Raw genomic sequence first — 22017 nt, forward strand, 5'->3', positions numbered from 1 at the left:
AGGGCTACTCAACAAAGAACCCAAAAGGATCATTCTAATGAATAGGGATAAAAAAGGCTCTGTTAAAGGATATGCCAAAGATGATGGTACTAGGATGTGGGGCTTTGGGGAGGTGCTTAGGTCATGAGAGTGGGGCCCTCATGAATGCGATTAGTACTGAAAGCCCAGAGAGTTCCCTCACCCCTCTATAGTGTGAGGATAAGACAAGAAGTCTGCAACCTGGAGGAAGACCCTCACCAGCCTATGCTGGCATCGGGGTCTCAGACTTCCAGCCTCCAGAACTGTGAGAAATTAATTTCTGTTGTTTATAAGCTACTCAGTCTGTGTTATTTTGTTATAGTAGACCAAATGGACTAAGATATATGACCTCAAAAAATAAATACCATATGTATATGGTCTCATATGTATGAAAAACATTTAAGGTATCAACATCAAAAATTAATCTCTGGAGTTAGAAAATAAAACTCAAAAATATACTTGCCATTTACTTCAGTGAAATATCTGTCAATAAATACAAAATGATATTTTTTCTTAGCTAACCATCTTGTTAACTGTTCAGCAAAATACAATGAAAATACAACAAAAATATTACTATATTCTACCAAAAGGTAGAAAAAACCCAAATATCTATCAACAGATGAATCGATAAACAAAACATGGTATATACATACAGAGTAATATTACTCAGCCTTAAAAAGAAAAGAAATTCTGACATCAGCTACAACATGGAAAACCTTAAAGATATTATCACAAATGAAATAAACCAGACACAAAAAGAAAAATGACTCCACTTATCTGAGATACTTAGAATAGGCAAATTCATAGAGACAGAAAAAAGAAAGAGGTGCTGAGGGAAGGAGGAATGGGGAGTTATTATTTAATTGGTACAGAGTTACAATTTGAGAAGATAAAAAAAGTTCTGAGGATGGATGGCAGTGATGGCAGTACAACATGAGTGTATTTAATGGCACTGAACTCTATACCTAAAAACGGTTACAATGGTAAATTTTTACGTTTTGTATATTTTACTGCAATAAAAATATATTATATCCTCCATGATTTAGGTTGATTATACAGAAAACAAAAGTACAAACCATTTCTATATTTTAGCCAGATGGAAGGGAAGGAAAGAGAAAGAAGAGGAAAAAATGGAAAGAACCCACTGTACAGCATGTTAAATGTACTAATAAATGCCACTGAATTGTATGCTTTAAAATAAAACTAATATGTAATTTGTACATTGTTAATGGTTATCCAAAAATACATTTGTTTTCAAAATATGTTATGATTAGCAGACATTTTTTGGCTAGGAATTTTATTTCCAAATCATGTTAGAGAAATGCAGTTCCTAAAATCTTCATTTCTACATATGGAAAAAAAAATATTCTTGCTTAGGAAGACAGGGAGTTGCTTTGCAGAAGAAAAAAATAGCTGAAATTTCCTACCATGATACTTTGATTTTAACTCCTCAAGAAATTATTATTGAATTTTATAAAATATTCTGTGAAATTACAACCTACATATATTTAATATTAAACCTAAGAGAGACAAAAGTACTCCATCCTGGGTTATGCCATTGATCTACAGCTTGTTTACTTTTCATCATTAAAAAAAATGATCAAAAGATCACTGAAATAAAGACTTTAGTTATTATTTAGAGGGTAAAATTCCCTATATCTATAAAACAAGTTTTTAATCTCAAACTCTGAACTCCTTTATAATTGACCCCCAACTCTAACTACCTTCATCGACAAGTTCACTACTCAGCATCAACTAGGAAAAATATCAGTAATTCTTTGCAAATATTTTGCATTTCCATACAGAAGTTAGAAATATTTGTGATGTGGAATCATTAAGATTTGGTATGGACTGTTATAAGGAGGTCAGATAGAAGAGTAAATCATTTATAATCCCGTAGGTTTCTGGTTTGAGCAAATGGACCAATCATAATGCCATTTTCCCTGTTTTATGCCAATACTATTCCCTTATTAAAAGTTCTTATCATAATTTGCTTGTTCTCCCTGCTAAGCTGTGAGATCCTGACAAAAAGGGTGGCATACTATTTCTCTTTGTGTACCGGTGTCTAGCAGAGTGCCTAGCTGCAGCATTTTATACAGACTACAGATTAGTATTAAAAGACCAAAACTACCCCACCTCCAGCAAGCTCCTGATTTATTTAGCCAAGGATACAGAAAACATACAGTGAATGTCTGCACACCTTCCCTTGACTTCTAGGGTTCCTATCAAAGACAAGCTGGATTTGCTGTATAATAAAAGCTTAATACCCTGTGGCACGTGAGCCCCTTTTATAGTTTTATATCACTACTCAGAAATAATGTACACAAATACTTATGTACTGATGTTTTTATTTAGCAGCATGTTAATATGACTTTGTTGGTTCATAAATCTAACTTAGTGTCAGTAAGGCAACATCCTCAACTAAGTGAAAAGGTTATGAGCCTACTGGCATTTCTGAAAGCTTTCCTTGCCTCTTTCTATCTAGCATACCAAAGAGTGGTTTCACCTCATCAGCACACGGCAGCTGCCCCTAGAATAAACCTCGTTAGAGTTTGAAATTAGTACTCTTCAGTACAACATTGCATATTCAGTTCCTAGCTTAGTGCCTAGTTCTAAATTATATTGTTTAAATATTGAATGCATAAATAAATGAAGTTATGAGTATTTGTTAGATAAATATCGAAGGAACCAGCCAATTTATTAGTTCATACATTACTAAGTTCTTAGTCTTTTAAGATATCATTATGATATAACAAGTAGATGTATTTTATAAATCTAAATGAATTATTATAGGAACTATATTCCATGCAAATTTCTCAAGTCCTCAGATTTCCAAACTACAGCCCCAACAAATAACTCTGACCATACTCAGTAGTAAAAACACCTGTAATATATAGGTCAGTGGTAGTGTCATTTTTAATTATATTTTAAAACCTGATTTGGAGTTGCCACACAATTTTTTTTATTAGGATTTTGAAAAGTTAACTTAACTTTCACGAATGGATTGGATTTACAGTTGCCACAGAATTTTTTATCGGGGTCTTGAAAATTTAACTCAATTTTTAAGATTGGTCTTAGAAGTACTATTCAAATTTGTTTTAAAAGTAGTTTTAGCGCTCGCTTCGGCAGCACATATACTAAAATTGGAACGATACAGAGAAGATTAGCATGGCCCCTGCGCAAGGATGACACGCAAATTCGTGAAGCGTTCCATATTTTTATACCCCAATAAAGATGTTTAAAAAAAATAAAATAAAAATAAAAGTAGTTTTAGTAGACATCTTCTTTTAATGTTTTCTAGCCTTATATTTTAAAGATAGTTATTACTGTATAAATAGGGATAAATCCTACTCCTTAAACAGTCAGGACTGAGTATTATTAAACTAGATCCTGCTGTATGCCACAAAAATAAGAGTGCCTGGTCTATAGAAAAACCAGCTGAAACTTCTTGTTGCTGACAGGGGGTAGACGTATTTATCCCTATTCTTTCCATTAATTAAATATAAAAACCCTGAACACAATACAGGAGGTCCCTGACTTCCAATGGTTTGACAATGACTTTTCAACTTCACAATGGTGCAAAAACAATATGCACTCAGTAAAAACTGTACTTAGAATTTTGATCTTTTCCTGGGCTAGTGATATGCTGTGCAATACTCCTGCATGATGCTCAGCAGCTGCAGAGAGCCGCAGCTCCCAGCTAGCCATGAAATCATGAAAGTAAACAGCCACTTACAACTTACAACCATTCTGCACCCATACAACCATTTTGTTTTCCACTTGCAGTACACTAGTCAGTAAGTTATATGAGATATTTAACCCTTTATTATAAAATAGGCTCTGTGTGAGATGATTTTGCTCAACTGTAGGCAGATGTAAGTGTTCTGACACATTCAAGGTAAGCTAGGCTAAGATATGATGTCAGGTAGGTTAGGTATATTAAATGTATTTTTAACTTACGATATTTAAACTTATTATGGGTTTATTGGGACAGAACATCAGCAATAGCTGAGGAAGATCTGTACATAAAACAAATACAAGAAGACTCTGAAAGGCAAAGAAAAGAAGAAGAATAGGATAGGGACCTTAGGAGTAGAGGAACAACTCACAGTGATAAGTTCCCTGGCTTTCTTCTTTGCTCATAAATATCTGAAACTAAGTACTGGAGAAACTCATGACCCAGAAATGCCAACAGACACAAACAAAATGTCTCAGGGAAAGTCTGCTCTCTCAAGCCAAAGAACCAGGAAAGGGACAGACTAACAGGACAGAAATTTTATTGACAATAATCACCCCTACTCTAGCCATATACCACTAGAGGAAGAAAAACAAAAAAAGAGCCTTGGGCTTCCCTGGTGGCACAGTGGTTGAGAGTCCGCCTGCCGATGCAGGGGACACGGGTTCATGCCCCTGTCCGGGAGGATCCCGCATGCCGTGGAGCACCTGGACCCGTGAGCCATAGCGGCTGGGCCTGTGTGTCTGGAGCCTGTGCTCCGCAATGGGAGAGGCCACAACAGTGAGAGGCCCGCGTACCGCAAAAAAAAAAAACAAAAAAAAACAGCCTCGCTCTCTCTAACACTGAAGGCCAAGTGAGAAGCCTGGACTCCCATGCCCATCAGGTGGTAATGAGACACTCCTTCACACCTGCTTCAGTGTAATGTCAGCAGAGGTCAAGTTAGGAGCTAAGACTCCCACCTTTTCCAGGCAGTAATAATGTGACCCTCTCCCTCAGGCATGATGTCATCAGAGATCTGCTAAGTAAAAGATTTAAATAAGATCCAGAGTCTCAAAACATAATACTCCAATGTCCAAGGGACTACTGAAAATCACTTATCATACCAAGAACAAAGAAAATCTCAACTTGATTGAGAAACCATAACTAAGAAATGATACCACCAAGATAACACACAAGTCAGAATTACTTGATAAGGATTTTAGAGTAGCCATGATTAAAATGCTTCAATGAACGGTTATGAATGATCTTGAAAAAAACAGAAAGTCTCAGCAAATAAATAAGAGAAATAAAGAAGAATCAAGTGGGAATTTTAGAATTAAGTATCACAATAACCCAAAAACAAAACAAAACAAAACAAAATAACTTCACTGCATGGGCTAAATAGCAGAGGTGATAGACAAAAGAGGAAAGAATCGGCGAACTTGAAGATAGAACAATAAAAATTACCCAATTTGAACAACAGAGATAAAATAGTCTGAAAAATAAAATGAACAAAGCCTCAGGGACCTGTAGGACAATACTAAAAGATCTAACATTTATGTCAATTGAGTCCCAGAGTAGAAGAAATAGAATGTGGGGCTAAAAGAAGTATTTGAAAAAATAATGACCAAAATTTCCCAAATTTGACAAAAGGCACATACCTAGAGATTCAAGGAACTTAGAGAATTCACAGAAGAGTAAACCCAAAGAAATTCATGCCAAGACATGTCAAAATGAAACTTTTAAAAAGTAAAGACACAGGAAAAATTCTTGAAAGCAGTTAGAGAGAATGATGTATTACTTTTAAGGGAGCAATGATTCAAATAACAGTGTATTTGTCATCAGAAACCACGGAGGCCAGAAAGAAGTGGTACATCCTTCAAATGCCAAAGAAAAAAACTGCCAACCTAGAATTCTCTATCCAGTGAAAATATCCTTTACGAATGAAGGTGAAGTGAAAACATTTTAGATAAAGGAAAAGTTAGAGAATTTGTTGCCTACCTTAAAAGAAGGTCTAAAGAGAAGCTCTTCAAACAGAAAGAAAATGATAAAAGAAGAAAACTTGGGAAAAGAAAAAATATATAATAGGCTACCCTTCTTTTGAAGTTTTAAAATAATATTTGACAGCTGAAGCAAAAATTGTAACATCAACTAATAGGTTTCTCTATGTATTTAGAGACAAAAGTTAAGACAACATATTATAAAGGGAGGAAGGTAAAAGCACACAGATAGAAGTAAGGTTGCTACATTCCTGAAGTGGTAAAATGTTGACACCAATAAAGTATAATAAGTTATGTGTGTAAAATACTGAGAACAAACACTAAAAAAAAAAAAAATTATTCAAAGAGATATAATCCAAAACCTTATAGATAAATAAAAACCAATTCTAAAAAAATGTTCAAGTAACACATAGGAAGGGAGGACAAGAGAAACAGAGGAAACAAACAGAAAATATAAATAATAACATAGTAGACTTAGCTGTAACATATCAATAATGCAAGGTATGTCAGCATGTAAAAATGTAAATTATTTCTATACACTAGCAATGTACAAGCAGAAACCAAAACTAAAGTTTATAATATCATTTGTAATAGCTCCAAAAGTTAAATACTTTTGTACAAATCTAACAACAGTATTAGACATACAGAATCTGCATGCTAAAACTACAAAACACTGATAAAAGAAAATCTCAACAAATTAAGTATTCACAGAATAGAGGACTCAATATGGTTAATATGTCAATTCTTGCCAAATTAATCTATAGATTTAGCACAATTCCAGTCAAAATTCCCACAAGATTTTGGTAGTTATAGCTATTTTTAAACCTATTTTTATAGATAAAACTTTTATGGAAAAGCAAAGCGATGAGAAAAGCTAAAACAATTTGAAAAACAATAAAGCTATTTGACTCACACTGAATTCAAGACTTATTAGAGAGCTACAGAAATCAAGACAGTATGGGGTTCACAAAAGTTTAGGAATTCATATTAATAGAATAAAATAAAGAGTCTTGAAATAGACCGGCAGAAATATAGTCAGCTGATATTTGGCAGTTACAAAGGCAATTTATTGGAGAAGGAATAGTCTTCCCAAAACTGATGTTGATACAATTGGGCATATATCTTTGTAAAAAATGAACTTTAACCTATAACCCACACCTTATACAAAAATTAGCTTAAAAATGGATCATAGAGCTAAATATAAAACTCTTTAGAAGAAAACATAGGCTAAATACTTGTGACGTCAGGTCAGAAAAATAGTTATTAGGTATGACATCAAAGCCATAATCCATAAAAGAAAAATATTGGTAAGTTGGACTTTATCAAAATTAAAATTTTGTCATGCAAAAGACATTGTTCAGGGAATGAAAAGGCAATCTACAGACTGGGAGTAAATATTTTCAAATCATATATTTGATTAAGTTCTTGCATACAGAATATATAAAGAACAAGTATTGTTTAATTAGTTTAATAACCAATCAATCTTTTAAAAATGAGCTAAAGAGTTGAAGAGACACTCGTAAAAGAAGATATAAAGACAGCAAATAAGCACGTGAAAAGATCATTACCATGAGCCATTAGGGAAATGCAAATTAATATTACAATAGAATACCAATACACACTTACGGGAATGGTCTTAAAAAAATGGCAACACCAAGTGCTGACAAGAATGTGGAGCAACTGGCTCATATGAATTCCCGGTAGGAATAAGAATGGTATAGCCACTCTGGAAAACAGTTTGACAGTTTCTTACAGAGTTATACATACGTTGACCATACACACAGCAGTTCTACTCCTGGGTATCTACCTTAAAGAATTAAAAAGTTATGTTCACACAAAAATCTATGTATAGGACTTCCCTGGCAGTCCAGTGGTTAAGACTCCCTACTTCCAACACAGGGGCCGCAGGTTCAATCCCTGGTCGGGGAACTAGGATCTCCTGGGACACGTGGTACAGCAAAAAAAAAAAAAAATCTATGTATACCAAAAAACTATACATAGTTGCGAAAAACTAGAAAAGACCCAAAAATTCTTCAGGAGACAGACAAACAAACTGTGGTACATCTATACAATGGAATACCATCTAGCAGAAAAAGGAACGAACTGGACAAACCGACATGAATGAATCTCAAAGGCATTATGCCAAGTGAAAGAAGCCAGTCTCAAAAAGTTACAGCTTATATGATTCCATGCATATAACATTCTGAAAAAAGGCAAAGCTATAGGGAGGAAGAACAAATCAGTGGTTGCCAGGTTCTAGGGATGGTGGGAGGATGTGACTACAAGTGGGTAGGACAAGGACATTTTTTGAGATGATGGAACTAGTTTGTATCCTGATTGTGGTAATAGTTACTTGAATCTATTGTGCATGTTATAGATATATGTAATATATCTATAACACTATACGTGCTACAACTCAAAAAACTGTATGTTAAAATGTACTATATATAAATTTTAAAAATTCTGTCATCAGTAAACAAACTTCAATGAATAAAAAGACATGTTTCCTTTCTTATTGTTTCATCATGATATTTCTAGTCTAAGTTTTAACATTATATTTCATTAGAACGTTCCCAAGAAAACTCCCTGAGAGTAGGAAGTTTGTCTGATGTTCTCATTTCATTCACCTAGGAGAATGCCTGTCACACAGCAGTAACTCAAACACATTTCTTAACTGAATGAATGTTTTACAAAATAATCCACCCCCCAAAACATTATTATATGACTTAAAGTTTATATCAATTATTTAGCACTCTTCAAGGTTATCACCTCAAACTTCACTATTATTTAATAAATTAAAACTGATATGAAAAATAAATATTTTTCAAATGGCTATCACATTAATAAATTTAAATGAATTTCAGGGGGAAAAAATCCACACTTTTAATGACTCTTAGCATCTAATTTACAGCGCTACTTGTAACATATGCATACTGCTGGGTGAACAGACCAGGGTTCTAACAGTTCCCGAACTTCCTTAAAAAGGCTTTATTATTTTTTCTTTAGTTCTATTTCATTAATGAGCAAAATAAACCTTAAATAAACACCACTTACAACTAACCTCTGCTTGAATTTTTTTTGAATAGATTAGATCTTGCAACTAGTTAATTAGGTTTCACACCTATTTTGTCCAAAATTAACTTTTGTATTTGGAGACAGAAAGATCACTAAAGATTATCAGAGAAAGTACAAATACATGCTACACCACAGATAAACCCTATGAAAATATTATGTTAAGTGAAAGAAGCTAGTCACAAAGAACCACATATTATATGACTCCATTTATATGAAATGTCCAGAATAGGTAAATCTATACCCACAGAAAGCAGATTAGTGGTTAGCTAAGGGGTAGAGAGCAGTGGAAGAATTAATGGAGGTAACAGGTAAACTGTGTGGGGCTTTTTTGGGGGAGTAGGTAATGAAATTGTTCTAAAATTTATTGTGATGATGGGTGCACAACTCTTCGAATATTCTAAAAACCACTGACTTGTTCACTTTATATGGTGAATTACATGGCTTGTGAATTATATCTCAACAAAGTTATCAAAAATTATCAGGGAATATATTTGGGACAAATCTATAAAATCTATAAAAATTTTCAAGATAAGAAACTTTATTATCAGCATCAAACATTTAATACTAATAGAACGTAGTATACTTTGAGGTAATTGGAAGTATACATTTAAATGTATACTGATATGATCATTTCTTCAAAAGTTTATCATTGCATGGAAAAGGTGGTAATCTAAAGCTACATGTGTTATTATATAGTATGTAAAATAAGATTCTAATTTACAGCTATGAAAATTCAATAATATTTAATCACATTATGCCACATGATACTAAATTCTAGTAATCTAAAAGATATCCAGCCTTCAAAAAAATTCCATGGTCTGAGTGTAAAAAATTTAACTCTAAATGAAGAAATAGTTAAGCAGCAAGAGGCTAATTGTGCTGGTCTAACTCCTTTCTGTTAAAAAAAAAAAAGTGTCCTTTCTTTGCCAAGCTGAATATAATACCTTGTGAATTATAAGATCAAGGAAGCAAACTGTATGTTTTCTAAAATATGAGTATCCTTCATCAAGTTCTATACTTAGGGCAGCTAAAAGACCTATGTGGAGGGATCAGCATTAAGCCCAAAGGACAGGCAGTGCACAGCAATAAAGAAAGCAATTCCCTCGTGTCTTTTGCAGGTCACCGCCAAGGACCATGTTAGCAGATCCATACCAGACCTTTAACAGGCAGTTCTGCTGCTACCAGTAATTAGCTTGGACAGCTCTAGCTCCAAGAGTAGCAGCAAGGCTACACCATAATGAGCTCAGCTGGGATTAGCAGGACAGGGCAGGGAACCAAGAGAGCTCAGGCATTCTGCATTGCGTATGTATCTAGGAGATCAAACAAGGATGCCTGGCTAGGTTATCCCCTCTCCACCTCATTCCAAAAATGAAGCACGGCAGTGTCTAAAATACAGGCTAATGAAGAGCGACACCTCCAACAGATGAGAGCCACATTAATTAACACAATCCCTAGATCATATTATACAGTTTCAGCTAGAGCTAGTAAATGTGCAACTTGTTATTGCATTATACATATATATATTTTAAAAGCTAATCTTTTTTTCTCACTTTTACAGGCAAACCAGATAATTTCATTTTCCAAGTTTTATAAGGAATTTCTCTCATGGCCTTTCAGACACAAAGAATTTCTCTCAAATGTTTATCTAAGTAGACATTGTTAAAAAAAGAAACTCACTTTTGAATCATTAGCTCCTGGTTCTCCCTTTTGAAATAGGCCAGTTCATTCCATACAGCATCAGAATCTTCTTGTCGAAGTTTTTGGGGATCTGCTCTCTTTATTTTCCTGATTTCCATCCTATTTTTAAAATGAAATTGCTTTCTTACTTAACATGTTCAAAGTGTAATAAAAATTCATTTATACATTCCCTAAAATTTAAAAATATCTATTGACCAAATTTCTAAATCAAGTTCACTATGCAATGAATTTCCTAAAACCTAAGTATGTAGAAATCAAAATCCTAGATCATGATTTCCTAAAAAGCTAAACTGCTGCTATGGAAAGCAAACTTGTAAGCAAACACGTGATAGTCTCAGGTCTATTTCTCTATTCATTCTACTAGTAATAAAACATACATTGCAGAAATGTCACAGTTTCAAAAAAGGACTATAAGCAAACAACAAATCTAGAATTTGCTGTCAACCAATCTGAATGTGGTTTATGTGCTCTATCTTAAAACAAGCAGTTATCAATGAATATCGGAATATCAGATAGTTAGCAAGTAGTCTTCAAACTTCCAGTGACTACTAAAAAGTGAGGTAAGCAGAGGCTAAATCCAGGACAAATAGATTTATCATTGCTTTACTGAAAAGCAATATGAAACACTTTCTGTTCTTCAAAGGAAAAATCAGATGTGACAATTACCTATAAAACATGCCAAATGCCCTTTACGTTTTCATTTTCTGTACATAAAACAAACTGTCCATTTTTCTTTTGTAAAAGTGCAGTACTGGCTAATTTAGAAACTATTTCTCTGTAGAACAGACCAATGTGTATCATCAACATTGCCCTAAAGGATCCATCTCAAAAGATACGAGGGTAGTAGATTTTCTGTACTCATTCAGTCCTTTGCCCTCTGTTGATACTGTTAACAGGGGAGCCATTTATGACTAACCAAGATCTGAACACCTGTTCAGAGCAATTGAACTGAGACTGCCAATTCATTCAGATAAGCTGCAGAACAAACTGATGGATAGAAAAGATTTTCAAATTGCATATCAGGTTGAAGTAGTTTTAAGATAGTTAACTATATATGTGAATTTCCTATTTCTCATGTCTTTCAAATAAAACTTAAATACTTTTTGAGTTATATATATTGTAACACCAGTATTTTATTTAAAGTAGTTTTTCAATCATATGGATGTGAACTATTTTTGTTTTGTTATATACTTTTGTTAAGTTACTCTATATATATTAAAAATATATACAATCATTCATAATCACCTATGCTAATTATTTCTGCAAATGATAGGAAAATCTATAGTTATTGCTAACATATTTCTATTTTCACTTATTATATTCTCTATTTTAAAATCCTCAATAAAGATCTGACTACCAAATAATTTCTTTAAAATCAAACAAAAGCCATTAAATCACCTATATGATGCTACTCCGTTCCATTTAATATTTAGGGAAATGGCTTTATGAGCTATGTAACTCACATGCCACTGCCTTCTTCCCACTGTTTTAATTGCTCTTTTACTGCTCTGTAGTTGGTCTGTAACATCTGTAGCCTTTCCTTGTGTTTTTCATGGGCATCTCTTAGCTCATCATTTTCTTGGCTCTGTAAAACACAAAAAAGCCAAGTATACAAGTCTGAACAAAGTATTAGTATAATGTTACAAATAAAAGGTTACCAATCTAAGTATGAAATTTGAAAGAAAATAGTATGTAAATATGAATTAATTTGTAATACTTACTTAAGCAGAAGAAAAAGAAGAATTCCTAAAGTCACAGAACAGGTTTGCTTGATAAATTTGAGGCACTCATGGCATTTTAAAAAATCACTTAAGTAATCTCAAAATTTTGGAATCAAATTCGTTTCATTCCTTTCCCTTTTGATAATTAGTATATATACATGTATTTATGAACCAATCTTACATATTAAATTTTTTTTTCTTTTCCAGGATTTGTCCACACATAATGCATCACTATTTTGTTAGTTATAAGTTGTAAGGGCACATATAGTTATAAGTGCACATATAATTAGTGTAAGGACACTAATCATAGTAAGACCATAATCTTAAGAACACTATTTAAATTAATTCAATTTATTTTACTATAGAATATGGAAAAGAACACAGAAATCTATATTATGACAATTAAACTAAATAAACTAACATATAGGTAAAGCCCCTGGCACTGTGCTTGCCCAATAGAGGCTCAAAGCGAAAGTGAGCTTTTTACTCTGTCCACTTCCCAAGTATTAACAGTGATGCCCTTATCATTTAGAAGCCAAATGTACTGTTTCATTGACTATCTGTCTCTCATCCCAACAGTGAGTTAATACCTTATAGAGTCTGCATTATTTTACTGCAATTTTACCTGTCTCAACAGTATTTATATGTTGCCATTATACTTTGAATATATATCTAGTAGGAGAACTTCAATAATTCTCTTAAGTAGTTATTAGGACGTATTTGAGCCCTGTGTGTACCGAGTGGTATGTATGCCATATGGAAATGGAAGTGCTTGATGAAAAAGCATGAAAACGGCATCACTGATGGGGAAACTAGAATAAATGTTATTCTAAAGAGTTTTAGAAGATATAAATCACAGCCACTGCATAATTACTTGATAAAAAGTAGCATGGTTTAATACTATGGTTAAAAATTCAGGATACAGAATTCAATTTTGTTCGTTTCAATTGGAGAACCATATATTAATAACCTATTATATGCAGGGTGTTAAGTGCTGATAAGAGTTCAACTCCTGCTGCTCAAACTTACTAAATTTTACCTTGACATAGCTGCTTAAATTCAACGTGTCTCAATTTCTCCATCTTCAAAATGAAGCTATTTATGGACTTTCCTGGTGGCACAGTGGTTACGAATCTGCCTGCCAATGCAGGAGACATGGGTTCGACCCCTGGTCCGGGAAGATCCCACATGCCGCGGAGCAACTAAGTCCATGTGCCACAACTACTAAGCCTGCATTCTAGAATCAGCAAGCCAAAAATATCCCATGGACAGTCACGGAACTAGGTCGATTTATTAGATCATTCAATAAAATATTTACAGAGTAACTTCTATGTATTTTTTAATTAAACTAGCTAAACTAGAGGCTCTAACTTCTGTGTACAAACAAGTCTCAATGACTAAAATATTAGAAAATAGTAAAGTTGCATCAACTGACTTTTCTCAATGATGTTTGTAATTCTACTTCTGAGTTGATAAGAACAGAAATGATTCTTGATCAGATCATCGTTTGCTCAAAGGTTTCTTGACAGTCATAAAGCAAACTAAGAACATGTACACTATTAATAAAACAGTGGCTCAATCTTCAGAGTATGATAGCAAGGTTTCTTAAGTTAAGAAAAAAACATTTATAGAATACCAAGGATTCCATGGATGTTTAGTTTCAGCAGAATGTATAAACTTCATGAATATTAGAGCATTAAAAAATAAAAGACATATAAACTATATTCAAAGGACATATTAATGTTATTAAATGGCATAGAAAAGTACTAAAAGAATTAAGTTGCCAAATGCATGAAAGTCAGTAAAGCAGAGATTCATGGCACTAGTAATCACAAGGATAGTAAGAATTTCATAAAGCTCTGATGCACTGGTTTCCAAATTAAATTTTATAATTCACTACACCCATGAATTCAGGATTTGGAATTGGGTGAGATTTTTATAATAAGAACTTTCATCTCTTCTATTACTATTGACTCTACAATTACAACATTGGTTGCCCATCTTGAAAACAGGTACAACTAGCCACAGAAGAGAGCTTAGTAAGACAATATGTTAATGTTTATACAATTATATTTTATTATAATATATAGTATTAGAATAATATGCATGAAGAGCATGTCAATGTATCAAAATTTATATACATATGTACCATAGGCTCCTGAAATTTCTTTGTTCCTCCCTCCCTCCCTTCAATCCACCTTGGTGATCAACTTGGGACCCTAAAGCTACCTACCATGCCATGATCATGCCTTTTGTCTTTAGTTTAGTGTTTCCAACAGTATCTTCCATGGAGCAACAGTCTTTTGGGAAATATTAATAGGTATAATCAAGTAAATCTGATAAATAATGTATCTCTACCTTCCTATAGATTCACAATGCACATTGGTATGTTAAAGGATCACAAAAATAGAAAAACGTTAATCCATTGCTCACATATTTAAGCAAGGAACATTTTGTCTGCCATGTTCCCATTAGGTTCTTGAAGAGCAGTATTCAAAAGAATACCAACATGGGGAAGACCATGACAAAAAGTCAACGTGTATTAGTGGGGAATGGTCTTCAAAAGGAGCTCCATGATCCCAATGTATTTTAAAAACCATAAGAGACTGTTATGTGTTGAAATGAATCTCTCCCTAAAAGATATGTTGGAGTGCTAACCCCATTATCTCAGGATGTGACTTTGTTTGGAGACAGGATCTTTATAGAGATAAACAAGTTAAAATGAGATAGGGTGGGTCCTAATCCAACATGATTGGTCTTCATAAAAAGGAGAAATTTAGACACAGAGAGAGGCTTGAATAGAGGGAAGGTGATGTGAAGACACAAGGAGAAGGCCATCAATAAGCCAGGGAACACCTGAGACTACCAGTAGCTAGGAGAGATGAATGGAACAGACTTTCCCACACAGACTTCAGAAGGAACTAACCCTGTTGACACCTTGACTTTGGACTTTTCTAGCATCCAGAACTTTGAGACAATACATTTCTGTTCTTTTAAAGCTAGTCAGTTTATGGTAGTTTGTCACAGCAGCCCTAGGAAACTAACACAAACACACCACTAATTCCTATCTTACCTTATACTCACATGTGCTTGAGTAATAGCAATAGCATTAATACTATAGCCTAATAATCAAGAAGATAGAAACAGGTCTTCTGTCTTCACTAAATATGAGTTACATTTACTATAGTCAGGTTGTAAATTTAAAAATGCCCTGGGCCCAACTACTCTCCTTGGAGTTGCTTTAATATACATGTTTTGTTTACCCATTCCTTTTGTTAAATGCTACTGATTATAGTGCCTTTTTCATTCAGCTATTTTGCTCCTTTAAAATAAGAAATCCTTTCCTACCAAATGATAAAATGCAAAGAAAAAAATTTGCTCCCATTTTTCCCTTATCTTGCAAATCTATGAAAGAAAACAATCATTTGAAATTCACAATTATCATCAATTAACTTGAAAGAATACAGAAAAAATATAAATGAAAAAGAAATTGTGTGAAAAATAATTTTACTCTAAAAATAGACTTGAGGCCTCATCCAAGAGAGCAGTTATTAGAAAAAAGGAATGAGGAAGTAAATTAGTATAATGTTTCTGAGACTCTCTGAAACAAGAAATTTAAGAAGTGGAAGAGAATAGATCTAAAAATGTCTGAATTGCTCTACTCCTTCCTGCCAAAAACAAGGAACTAAAAAAGACTCACAGACTTTTGGGGGCAAATGAGTGGAGTTGCTCTACTACTGAATGGGATATGTGATGGTTAATTTTTTATGTTAATTTGACTGCCCAGGTATTTGGTTAATGGCTGTTCCTGGGTGTATCTGTGAGGGTGTTTCTGTATGAAATTAACATTTGAATCAATACACTAAATAAAGCAGACTGCCCTCCCCAATCTGATGGGCTTCATCCAATCCACTGAAGGCCTGAACAGAATAAAAGGCTGAATAAGAAAGAATTCTTTCTGCCTGAGTGTCTTTGAGCTGGGACACTGGTCTCCTGCTTTCAGACTCAGACTGGGACTGGAACTTACATCATTAGCTCTCCTGGTTCTCAGGCCTTTGGACTCAGGCTGGAACTATAACATTAGCTCTCCTGGATCTCCAATTTGACGACTACAGATCTTGGACATCTCAGACTCCATAATTATGTGATCATATAAGCCAATTCTCCTTAGAGTAAATCAATCAATCTCTCTCTCTCTCTCTATATATATATATATCTATATATATATATATACACACACACACACATACATATATGTATTTCAGAATAATGATATCTCATTAGGGAAGACTAAAGGATTATATCTTATTGTTTCTATTTCTCCAGAGAACCCAGATTAATAGAGGACAGAAGTAGAAGCCTTGGTATGTAAATTTCAAGAATTATGCAAAAGAAGGATGATGGTGTCCTAAACATGCCCATAATATCCTGTTTGTACCTCCACGTTCACACCAATACACTAGATTCTAACTATTTACTCAGCGTCATTTTTTTTCTCCTGTTATACAAGTGACTAGCACAATGCTTGGCTAATTGCATTAGCCAATAAGTTACAAATGAGTAAACGAATGAGCAAATAACTACAGGTGTATAAATTTCAAGTAGGCTAAATGTTAGCAAGCTGAGGTCATCTGATCATTTTATTTTGGGGAGAAACAATAGATGATAATTTTCCTTTGTTTAGAACTAATAGTTTAAATCTGAATAAATATAAATTAAAACAATGTTTAGTGAAAAGGCAGAAAAAAGCTTCCAAATGTAGCTTACGGTTAACTATATCTCTAATCTATATTTTGCTCTAGAGTACAAAACATTTTCCTCCTAAGAATAATCTATCTGACAAAGAATCTAAGTTTTAAATATTTGGATTCTAATCATCTGTAAATTGGGCTTGTCACAGAATATTATAAAACTATTTGAGATTCAGTTAAATGGCTAAATCTCAAATAGTGTTGGCCTTCCGGTAGTTGTGAATGAAGAATGACAAGTTTAGCCATATTAAATTCACAGAAAAAATTAAAGCTCTCAATATAGTCACATAAAATTGTTTCAATACACATAACCAACTTCTTCTGAGAAAGATAATTCACAAAGTATGAGTTGGAAAGTATAAACTCTTAAAGATAGAACAATAAATGCATATGCTTCTTAAAGACTGGAAGAACACAGATTCAAATGTCATGCATTCTGAGACAAATTCAGTTGAAATGGAAAAAATAATACATATTTATTTGCCACTTTGTATAATTTTTCTGTAAAGGACAATTTTAAGTGGCCTGAACTAGGTTAGCATAGTTGTTAACTAACGTTTCTTTGTGTATGTTTATCATATATAAAGAACCACAGGAAATTTCCCTTTCCATTTGCTGTAGTTGTATTTTTTGGTCTCTGAGAAACTACAAGAAATTTATTCCCAATACAGAGTCAAAATATTCCCTAATAATTTTAAAATAGTGAATAAACATTTAGTTTTTAAAGTAGCAAAATTTTTTATTACTTTACGATCCTCAGAAATCTTAAGAACTAGACTAACCAATTTACATATTTTTAAAAAAGTAATTAAATTCAGGAAAGATAAATGATAAGCAGTAATTTGTGAAATGAATGTTTACTTTGGTATATCCTTACCTATGCAAGGTTATTACTAAAGAAAGGATTTAATGTTCACCTTTAGCTGTAGTACCTTCTCTAAGTTTTCAATCTTTCTTTCAGCATTTCTCAGCTTCTTTAGCTCCTCTGAGTCTAAGAAAGGGCTCTTTGGGGACAAAGACCTTGAGCGTTTCACAGGTGGTTCCTCGAGAATAAAACAAGGACATGGTTGAACTAGTTGGAACACTGGATTATGAAAGACATGCAAAATTAAAGAACAAGTAATTTTGAATACTAATAATGAATTATAAAAAGAAAAAATCTTGCATGGAATACCAGAGAAATAACAAGCAGAATTACCACAGTGCTACCGCTAAAGGTTTCTCTGTGACTCATTAATGAGAATATTCATTTACATTTACATTGTTTCTTTCAGAATAATGATGTCCCATTAGGGAAGACTAAAGGGTTATGGACTCAGAAATGCAAGAAACCTCATTACAAAGGAGGGGATAGAGGCTGGTCTAATTGCTCTATAAGGGTCCAAGGTTACACTTGATAGGACAACCAGAAACAAGAGGGAAAGGATTTTTTTCCCTTTGAAATAGTTTAACACACTGTGAAGTTGAAGGAACAATATGCTTGAGGAATATAAATACAACAGACAGTAGATCTTATACCATAATGACCATATGGTCATTAACTATAATGTGGCTAACTAGAGACAAGAATGTGTGTTTATATTATGTACAGCTTCATATACCAATCTGGAGAAGGAATATGTGAAAGCAACTATTAAGCTGGGCAACATATCGTTCATACTTACTGCATGTCCTTATGAAAAAGAAAGAAAATTCTTTCAAAATATCACTCTCATTTTCTTGACTTTTGTTAAACGCAATGAAACAACAAAGCAGTACATTTTTAAAGCTCAACAATACAGCACACAACCAAATTAGGTCCTATAAGGTCTCTCAATTTTAGGAGTATTTTCTTTCATTTAAATAGAGCTCAATGCTGTGAAACTACTCCAAAATGGCAAGAAACATATAACGGAGTTATGTTTAAATACATACATACATACATAAATAAAGCTAGTTCTGAAAATTACTAATAATATTAGGGGGAGTAAATAAGAATGCCACAGAAACATAGGTCTCATTTTAAATACTTCCTTTATTAAGACATTTGTCCTACTCATAGGAAAACATGAAAAGAATGAGAATTGAAAACATGATTCTACTTTTAAAAATATTTTCTACTGCTGAAGTAACAAGTGTGAGAAACATACCTCTAAAACTCCTTACTTTTAGGAAAAGCTTAATTCAATTTATATAGAAATAATATATTTACAATGTGATATTCTGAAATGTTTATATTAATGTTCATAGAATCTTTTGCAATATAATAAGAATATGCAATAAATACTACAAAAAGGAAAAGCTGAGACATTAATAAATAAGAATCATGCCACAAAAAATTTGCTTATTATTCTCCACTGTTACACCTTTAAATCTGAAAATATGTAACTGTACATATTAATGTTAAATTCCATTTTATAGTTTATATTCCACATGGGCAGTATTTTAAATATCACAGCTCAATGAAATAGAAACATTAAGATATATTTTTCTTCTAATTAAAATTAGAAAATTGAATTAAGGACTAATACCACATTAAAATTTCTACCTAATTTATCTATAGATTAGATAGATGAGGGATACTTATCAAAATTTTTAATATAAGAGTAATTTACACAAAAGAGGTATATCATTATTAATATATTTAATTAATTAAATAAGGAACATATTATTCAGTTCAAAAAGGGAAAACTTGCTACTCCCAGCCATGATTTTATAAAACATTTGACACAGAATATTTTTTAAAAGCTTCCAGAAATATAAGCAGAGAAGTAAATGCTGCTGTTTGTTTTTAACTTCATCACTTGCCTTGCCAACGTCATCCTGACAAATTCACAAAATGACAAATGCCCCTACCTTATGTTTCCTTTCAGTACTTGTCAAGATGCTCTTCTCTGAGGAACCCTTGCTGGTAGATCTGTTCTCTGATAGTTTTTCATTTGCTATTTTCAGTTTCTCCTGTAAATACTCAATTTCAGACTTCTGTGAGACCATTAAGGTTTCTAAGCTCGATAAAGATGGCTGTTGAGAAACCTATTTTTAAAAGTATGTTTGTGTCTTACATTATTTACACATTCATGCAAATATTTATATATGTTACTACATTATATAAATCATAAGTATTCCAAGAAAGAACACTTCATTTCAAAAATAAACCGTAAACCTGAATTAGCTAAGCTTCTATCATCCTTATAGAACGGCATTTTCAATAAAATAACCAAGAGTCTGTGTAAATATTTTCATAAGTAATACTGTCATACAGATTTTCAGGAGAAAAAATTTAAAGTTGTGCATGATATACACAACTCATCTATAAAATTATTTCAAATTAATGATTATACACATAGGTATTTCCTCAGTAAATGCTTAATGCAATACCACTGAATATAAACCTGAGAAAAGGAAACCAACAGCACTATACATCTAATTAGCTTCTAATATATTATAATTTAGTAATAACTCAAAGAACTCTGATACTTTTTAAAGTCAGCAGAGTTCACAGTATTCTCCTTTGAAATTTATTCCCATGCCAGATAAACTGTTAATGAGTAAGCACCACATTTTAACAACAGAAATCACAGGAAAATTAAGTTTGTAAGAAACCTATTCATGAAAACTAGCATTCAACAAAATTGTACCACCATCTTAACTGAATATACTTGAGACCATTAAAATCCATGCATATACACTATTTCAAATTAACCACTCCATTTACAAAAAACAAAAACACTAGATCATAGTGAAACCAAGTTTCTGTTGATTTCCAGGAAAGAAAAGTCAGATCTTATGATTCTAATATCATCAACATGGATCCAGTAGCCCTGAAAATAGTTTCATTTAAAATGTGGAGAGCCCCATCCTTCCTAAATGATATTCCTAAGGATTATAAGATAAATATGTATGTTTAACTTTTCTGAACTAACAATGAGAAATATTACCTTTTCTTGGTTTTGACTACTTTTTTCTTTTTTTAGGGGATAGGCAAATTTTTTACTAATCCTAACCTGTAATTTCTATAAAGAGAAGGATCATCTCATTATACTATCATCATACTATTACAGTATACTATCATCATACTATTACACTTTCCTCATATATAAGTCACCTGATTTGTTTCCCAATCTTTATTCTATCACAACACTAAATATTTTCCTCAGAATGTTGTTTATATTGTACTGTTACCACACTTACAATATTAAATACTGACTCTATTAGCTTGCATTGAACATCAAATTAAAATACCTTAAGCACTTTTCTTCCAAACTCTAAAGGAGTCTGACCTATTCTTTTCTCGTCCTTTAACCACTGTATGGCTTTTATTTATTCTTTCCTCCTCTTTTGTAAACAGATTTATGATGCTTATAAATTTTTCCTTTGGGCTGCCAATCTGAACAATTTACAAAGGCTACCTATTCTTGTTCTGGTTTTGTTATATAAAATTACAATGAATATATTAATATCATATCATTTACCAAAGAAATTTTAAATAAATTGTTCAAAATCAAACAAAAATTTAGAAAAAAAATGGAAAAACATAATTTTAGCTTATTGGTATATCCAATAAGCAATCCTCTGCTCTTTAATAAATGAGTTTTCCAAGTCATCATTGGGTTATAATGCAACAGATAAGAATATAAAAACATGAATATTTGGTCAAGAAGCTGCAATTCTATATCATTAAAATATTTATGAAGATATTAAAAAGCCTCCAACAGTGGACATTGCTACTATAATAATAAAAGATTTCTTATTTAGGCAGAATTCCTTTAAAATTCGTCAGTAAACAATAACAGAACTTCAAAATTAAAATACTATTTAAGTAGTGATTAACTCCAGCTCACATAGGAGCCATAATGTAAATAAATAAGTAAAATGAGTTATGTGTAAATTATAGCTTTAAAATTCATTCGACAGAGACACTTTGTATATATATTGAACATATACATATATACTTTACTTCCACAAGGTAACTTATGCACTCTCTCAGTTTTTCAAAAATGGAGTCTTCTTTCTCTCTCTCTCTCTCGTCTTTTATCACTTTTGCTAGAGATACATGCACA

The 22017-nt window shown here is 32.7% G+C and overlaps 1 protein-coding gene and 1 non-coding gene across 2 annotated transcripts in view; one reads left to right on the plus strand and one right to left on the minus strand.

Annotated features, from left to right (window-relative positions):
* Positions 1-22017, minus strand: part of CNTLN (centlein) — a 336707-nt gene that overhangs the window by 135622 nt on the left and 179068 nt on the right. The window contains exons 9-12 of the mRNA XM_065879183.1: positions 19814-19990; positions 17896-18021; positions 11970-12091; positions 10486-10605 (exon numbers count right to left, since the gene is read on the minus strand). Of these exons, the coding sequence (XP_065735255.1) occupies positions 10486-10605; positions 11970-12091; positions 17896-18021; positions 19814-19990 (545 nt within the window). The remainder of the gene's footprint in view (positions 1-10485; positions 10606-11969; positions 12092-17895; positions 18022-19813; positions 19991-22017) is intronic.
* On the plus strand, positions 3132-3238 carry LOC136125231 (U6 spliceosomal RNA). Its single transcript, XR_010655999.1, has one exon. It is a non-coding gene; the product is annotated as a U6 spliceosomal RNA (small nuclear RNA).

The sequence above is a fragment of the Phocoena phocoena genome, chromosome 6, assembly GCF_963924675.1.
Source record: "Phocoena phocoena chromosome 6, mPhoPho1.1, whole genome shotgun sequence".
Taxonomy (NCBI): domain Eukaryota; kingdom Metazoa; phylum Chordata; class Mammalia; order Artiodactyla; family Phocoenidae; genus Phocoena; species Phocoena phocoena.